General features: G+C 44.0%; 1 protein-coding gene across 1 annotated transcript; it reads right to left on the bottom strand.

The window, feature by feature from the left end:
* Nucleotides 1–320: 320 nt before the first annotated feature.
* Gk2 (glycerol kinase 2) lies at nucleotides 321–1,985 on the bottom strand. The gene has a single exon (XM_055594613.1). The coding sequence runs from the start codon at nucleotides 1,983–1,985 to the stop codon at nucleotides 321–323; it is 1,665 nt and encodes a 554-aa protein (XP_055450588.1).
* Nucleotides 1,986–6,870: the final 4,885 nt, after the last annotated feature.

Raw genomic sequence — 6,870 nt, 5'->3', positions numbered from 1 at the left:
ATTCTCTATATGATACAAAGTAAATCCTTCATGTCAAATAAAATACCAAAACAGAAAGAAAACAGTAAAGTGATTTTTTTTTTTTCCCCATCATGACAAGCCTAAGTACTGATGCTAAGAACACATGAGATTTTTCACATTGTTTTTCTGGAGTGATCTATTTATTAAAAACCTTTATTTTGAGGAATATCTGTAGGGGCCTCAAGGGTCCTGTAGAGAGGGGTTTATAGATAAAAATAAACCTATAATAGTGACCTCACATTAAAAGACAGAACTCATTCTATCAAAAGCTCTCACACCTTGGGAATTTGTGGTTGAAATTACTCTTCGAAATTTGAGACATATCTTGCTCCAATTAATAATGTCATGCTACTCACTATAAAAATACCCAAGGGCAGACAAGAGAAGACAGCATTATCTTTGTTTTCAGGATCGTTAGGTGTAACCCAACCCATTGACTTCAGCACTGCTCTCTTCCATGTTGCGTAACGAATTTCACTCTCCGAGGCTAGGATTTGTGGTTCATACCGTTCCATCAAAATCGTAGGCATGTCGTTGGGTTCTAGACTCCAAATCTCTACCCCTTCCGCAGCTCCAGCTGCCATGGCAGCTCCCAGGGCAGTTGTTTCGGACATAATAGACTTAATTACCGGAATGTGCAGAATGTCTGCCTGTAGTTGCATAAGAATTTTGTTGCTTGTCATTCCTCCGTCTACCTGCAAATGACTGAGTGGAATTCCGCAGTCGCGATTCATGGCATCCAGAATCTCTCGGGTTTGGAAACAAACAGCTTCCAGGGCAGCAAAGGCAATATGACATCTGTTGGTGAACTGAGTGAGACCGCAGATTATCCCTCTCGCCGTGGGTTCCCAGTAAGGTGCATATAGCCCTGAAAAGGCTGGGACGAAGTAGCAGCCGTAGGAAGTGCCGGCCTCTGACGCAAGCGTTTCGATTTCTTCCGTGGTCGCGATGATTTCAAAATTGTCTCTTAGCCAGCGGATAACAGCACCAGCTATCGCAACAGAACCTTCCAATGCATAATATACTGGCTTCTCTTTGCCTAGTTTGTAAGCCACGGTGGTCAGAAGGCCATGTTCAGAAAATACACTTTTCTTGCCTGTGTTACATAGTAAGAAGCATCCTGTTCCGTAGGTGTTTTTGGCTTGACCTTCCTCGAAGCACATTTGTCCCACTAAGGCAGCAGACTGGTCCCCCAAACATCCAGATATTGGCACGCCTTCCAGGGCCCCTGTTGTTATCAGGCCATAGATCTCTGAAGAACTACATACGTTTGGGAGAATGGCCATGGGAATTTCAAAAAAGTCACAGAGTTCTTTGTCCCATTCCAAAGAATGGATGTTGAAAAGCATTGTTCTGCTGGCGTTTGTTACATCGGTGCAATGGACGCCTCCGTTGACTCCTCCTGTCATACTCCAGATGAGCCACGAGTCAATGGTTCCAAACAGGGCTCTGCCTTCCTCAACAGCCTTTTGAATGGGTCTTAGGTTGTCCAGCATCCACCGCAGTTTCACCGCACTGAAGTAAGTGCTAAGCGGAAGGCCTGTCTTAGACTTGACGAAGTTGCTATTTCCTGGGATTTTCTTATTGAGAGTCTCTACAGTGCTCTGGGTCCTGAGATCAAGCCACACCACAGCATTGTAGAGAGGCTCTCCCGTGAACTTGTCCCAGACAACAGTGGTTTCCCGCTGGTTGCTCACGCCGATAGCTTTAATGCTGGAAACATCAATGTTCTCACCAGCAATTTTCTCACAAGTTTTTGCTATGCATTCATAGACAGACCGAAGGATTTCCTTGGGGTCTTGCTCCACCCATCCTTCTTTTGGATACTGTAGCTTCAATTCCACTTGATGATGGCCAATTAGTTCTGCTGTTTTGGAATCGAAAAGCAGAAAGCGAGTGGAGTTGGTGCCCTGGACCACCGCTCCCACCAGCGGCCCGACAGCTGTTTCCTCCGAGGCTGCCATGAAACTGGTCAGTGGACTAGGCAGCTCAGGGACCGTTTCCCTGGTGATGCCAGTTAGGAGGAGGCACAACAGCCAGCCAGGAACGCCGGAGTGCGCAGGCGCAGCTGCCAGCCTAACAGTTTCCTGTTCACCCCTCACCCACGCCCCGCCCCTCACCTCTCCGTTCCATTTCCAGGGATTTATGGGAAAATATTCAATATGTGCTTCACTCTTGGTGTGTGGATCTATATTTCTGTTTTCTCTTCCTTTCTATCTGTGAGATATCCTTAACATTTTTAATTAAGCATTTCTTTTGTGGGACATGAATTCTTCCAATATTTGAACATCAAAAATGCGTTTTGTCTTAATATTGAAAGCTAATTCTTTCGGGGTAAGAATTCTAATTTCCTTTCCTACTTCAATTTTTTTTTTCTGCTAAAATTAACCCCTGTGTAAGTTTTTGTTTGGTTTTGAGTTACTGGTTGTCTTATCATTGTTTGCGTCTTCTTTGCATGTCTGATCATTTTTAATTAAATGCCAGGCACTGTGGTAGTGCTTTCCTGCCTTCTGGATGCACTTGCCTTTGGTAGCTCTGTTCTGAGATGTAGACGAGTCACTTGGAAACAGTCGCCTCTTTGCAGTTTTGCTTTTTAAACATTCTTTGGTAGCTTCATACATGTAAGCAATGCATTTAGATCATGTTCATCTTTCACTTGTTCCACTCCAACACCTCTCCAATCACACCGTCACTGTCCTAACTTCATGTCTTCTTTTTATGATCCTCTCTGTATGTTTGTGGATATAGGGTCATTCGCTGGATTATAAGCAGTTTATTGTCGGCTGTGAAGAAAAATCACTCCTCCTCCCCCCTCAGCTACAACTGACCCACAAGAACAGTTCCCTACCACTCCCTTTGGTCACAAAATATGGAGAAATGAAAATGGAAAAGACCTTCAAGTTTCCTTTACGCCGATTACCTTTGATAGAATGGAAAGGCCCTATGCAGGATGCAGGCTGCGTAGAGAGAAGAGTTATCAACAGTCTTAACCTGGCTGTGAACTTTACAAGCTAGGGAAATGACACATCTGGAAAGATATGAACTTGGTGCAATGGTGGCATCCACATTATGGAGGCAACCAAGAGCTTTCAAATGTAAGCCTACCCCACAGGATGTAACTCATGCCTGTAACAATAAGCCTGTCCAGGAAGCCATAGTCTATAGGGAGACCATGCTATTATTGTTTTGCTAAATGGATAGAGAATCAACTACCTCCTGAGTTCATCTCTCTCTGCACATAGATTAGTGCTTGTCTCATGCCTTATCAGAGGGACTTATTATTATTATTATTATTATTATTATTATTATTATTATTATTTGGCAGTGCATAGTGGTTAATACAGAGATTCAAAACTGGTCTAAGCACAGAGAATAAGTGACAGGGAAGTGTTGGTCACACCCTGTCTCTCCCAAGGGTCAAAAAAAACATCAAGGAAGAGTGAACAGAGAGATCGTAAGAGCCAAAGAGTGAGGGGAACTGCTGCAAGACTGCATCTTCTGGGCATGGCAGGGCTGCTGCATGCACAAGCTCATTGCAGCTCATTATGTTCCAGTTTTCCCTTTAAAAATGGTTGGAATAAATATGGGCCACGCTCAGCCTATAACTCTTCTCCGTGGTGTAAAGAGATTTTTCTGTGTACTCAAAACATTGTCCAAAGCAAATGATGTATGTGGCTGGTGGGAAGAGTCTTAGTTCCCCAGTCCTGGACTAGCTATCTATCAGATCTTCTTACTAGCCTTCTCCTGTGCATCTTTTTCCAGCCTCAAACAATCTCCTCACAAAGGAGCACCGGTCAGTACTCAGCTGAATACTTTGGGTGCTCGCTGAAGAGTTTCCGATTTTTCCCCTGCAAAGCTTTTCTTTTCTCTGTGTGCCCTGAACTGGGTGCCTCCTGTAAGCTGTTCAGGTCTTCCTGCAGTCTCTTAGTAAACCTGAAAGATCAGCTCTGTATCCTCGTGATTCACTTTCTCTAGGCGCCACCTGGGAGACGTATCCTTACGTTGAGGCTCCAAACAAGGTCGTGAGCTAATGGTACCCATACCACTTGGTTTTCACCTCCAAGGAATCGCTTTTCATTCTCTGACATTTAGCACTTCATGCACAACCGTCATGAAATTTTATAAATTATTTCATATATTTTTTGTTCACTTTTTAGTTGTTTCTCTTTTATTCCATGTTGGCCATAATAAACATCCCCTGAATGAAAACTTAAACTTTCTTATTATCTGTAGGGTTAGGGATTAAAAATTATTTAATTAACAGTTAAATTTATTTAGTAGTCTATAAATTAATGGTAGCAGTTTCTGCATTAGGACACATATTTCATCCGAATTAGCTTAAAGATAAGACCCATTTATTCCTAATGAAAACCAAACAGAAAAATATGCAATGTAATAAAATGTACTGTTATTTCACAATTTTAACCGGATCTTATTTTTTATTTCAGTAAACCCATCAGCAATTATAAAATCAGACAAATAATGATAACATTCTGATGCAATTTGAATGGTAAGGAACAGAAAGAACCAGGAGTGGGGAAGATTTTCTTGTCTCCATTGAGTTTTAAAAAGTCTATCAGAGCTACTTTCCAGTTTATCATCCTATGTATAACTGAATTTTCATGCAATATATTGTATAAATTGTTTTTAATTTCACCCATTCAATTAACAATAGTAAGACATTTTATGTACAAAATAACATATAAAATAGAACAATTTAATCAGTTTTTATATATCTTCTTCCCAATCACACCAAAATATGCAAACAATTGTTCTCATCCTTATTAGTTCTTAAGACCTAGACTACTTTAAGAAATTTCTCGGGGGCGGAGCCAAGATGGCGACTAGCACACACAGTTTCCGAGCTGTGGAAGAGATAAAGTTCTGAGTTGATGAGTGGAAGAACTTCTGAAGCCAGGGAAACAACGGAGAGACTTTCTAAACAGCAGGGAACATCGCAGGAGGTGAAAACCTTGGTCTCGGGTCACCCAGGGACTTGTTTGGGGAAGGTGAGAAACGATCCTTTGATCTCTCGGCACTCCCCTCCCCCAGACCTCCCTCCTCCTCGGCACAGCGGACTCGCCTTTCTCAGACTCGCCTTTCTCAGCGCAGACCTAACTGCCTGGGGCCTGCAGCCACTGAGGCAGAGCCCCCAAGCCCTTTATCAGCAAAGGCCAGCAGTACTGTGTCTTGGAGCCCCAGATTCGCGCGGCGGCTGCACCATCCTCCCAGGGCCCGAGTCTGCTAGATGCCATACTAGCTCCGCAGGAGCGCCATCACTGACGGTACGGCCCGCCCAATCCCACAGTGACAGAGAATATGCTATATACTCACCAAAACCAGACAGAAACGCCATACAAGCTAGACACACCAGGCGCTGGGCCTCCGAAGCTTGGAGAGCACAGTGAAGAGACCCCAGGACTTCCCAGAAAGCATCTGGACTAGCAACCCAGTCTCCAGTTACAGCGGGACTTTCTAACCTGGCGGCGGAGCAGCACTGAGCTGGCGGGGCACATCAGCCCTCCAGTTTAAGACTAACCAGGGTCAAACCAGAGAACAGAAAGGCTGGTTACCCCGATTCCCACTGACGTGACCACCCTGAAATCTCCAGCTGCAGCAAGACCTCATAACCTGGCAGTGACAACAGCACAGAACTGGCGGAGCACATCAAAGAAGCAGGGCCAAACCAGAGAGCAGAGAGCCCAGATACCGCGATCTCTGCCAAGTGACCTGCCTGTAAGTGAGTGAACCCTTGAGAATCTGCAGCTCCACTGATCCTGGGTTCTTCTAAAACAGAAGCCAGGCATCGAACCCCCTCCCACCCATATACCCACTTTGGGAAACAGAGGGGCACTTGGAACATTGAAGTTCCTGCTCTGTGGGTCTAATTGAGGAGTTAAGGCAGTTAATGCCAGAAATTGCGCTGCGATCATCACTAGCGCCTGCGACATATACATTGCAGAGCCCCTCCCACACACTCAAGGGTTCAACATTAGCCATCACTCTGTCCCTTGAGACACACGCCCACGCCCACTTACACACACACACACACACACACATATACACACGCACGCACGCTTGCATTTGCCTCTGTTTGCGCCTGCGTACTTTCCTCCCACAGGTACAGCTAGTCCTCAGCACACGCTAAGGACACGGGACCTCTCTCAACTTCCTGAAGAATTCTCCAGACTCGAGAGAGAGACAGTACCAGTCTGATTGGCAGAATCCAAAAACAAACAGGGAAGGTCTCAGATAAGCCAATGACCAGGGGTAGGCGAAAGAACACTTCCAACATAAATCAGGACATCATGACTTCACCAGCAAACCCCAAAATCGATGGATACTCCAATTCATCAGAAGCACAGGAAAATGACCTTAAAGCCATGCTTGCTCAATTATTTGAGGCTCATAAGGAGGAAATGAACAAATCTTTCAAAGAGTTGGCCAGTCAATTGGAGATAAAGAAAGAAGAAATAGACAAAACCCTTAAAGAAACACAGGCAAACATAGCCAAACAAATAGAGGCACAAGTAGAGAAAAAATTAGTGGCATACAAAAAGGAAATGAACAAAGAAATAGAGTCCATTGTAGAGAGACAGGAATCCAAATTCAAACACATGGAAGAAATGGTGCAAGGCATGAAAACAGAATTAGAATCAATAAAGAAAACACAAAATGAGAAAACTCTTGAGCTGGAGAACTTGGAGAAAAGATCAGGAACCACAAAAGTAAGCATCACCAACAGAATACAAGAGATGGAAGAGAGAATCTCTGGAGCTGAAGACACACTTGCAGAAATTGATACTTCTCTCAAAGAAAAAGTAAAATCAGAAAAATTCCAATCACAAA

The sequence above is a fragment of the Psammomys obesus genome, unplaced genomic scaffold, assembly GCF_907164565.1.
Source record: "Psammomys obesus unplaced genomic scaffold, mPsaObe1.curated_primary_1811, whole genome shotgun sequence".
NCBI classification, from domain to species: Eukaryota; Metazoa; Chordata; class Mammalia; order Rodentia; family Muridae; genus Psammomys; species Psammomys obesus.
This window is presented reverse-complemented; position numbering and strand designations above follow the sequence as displayed.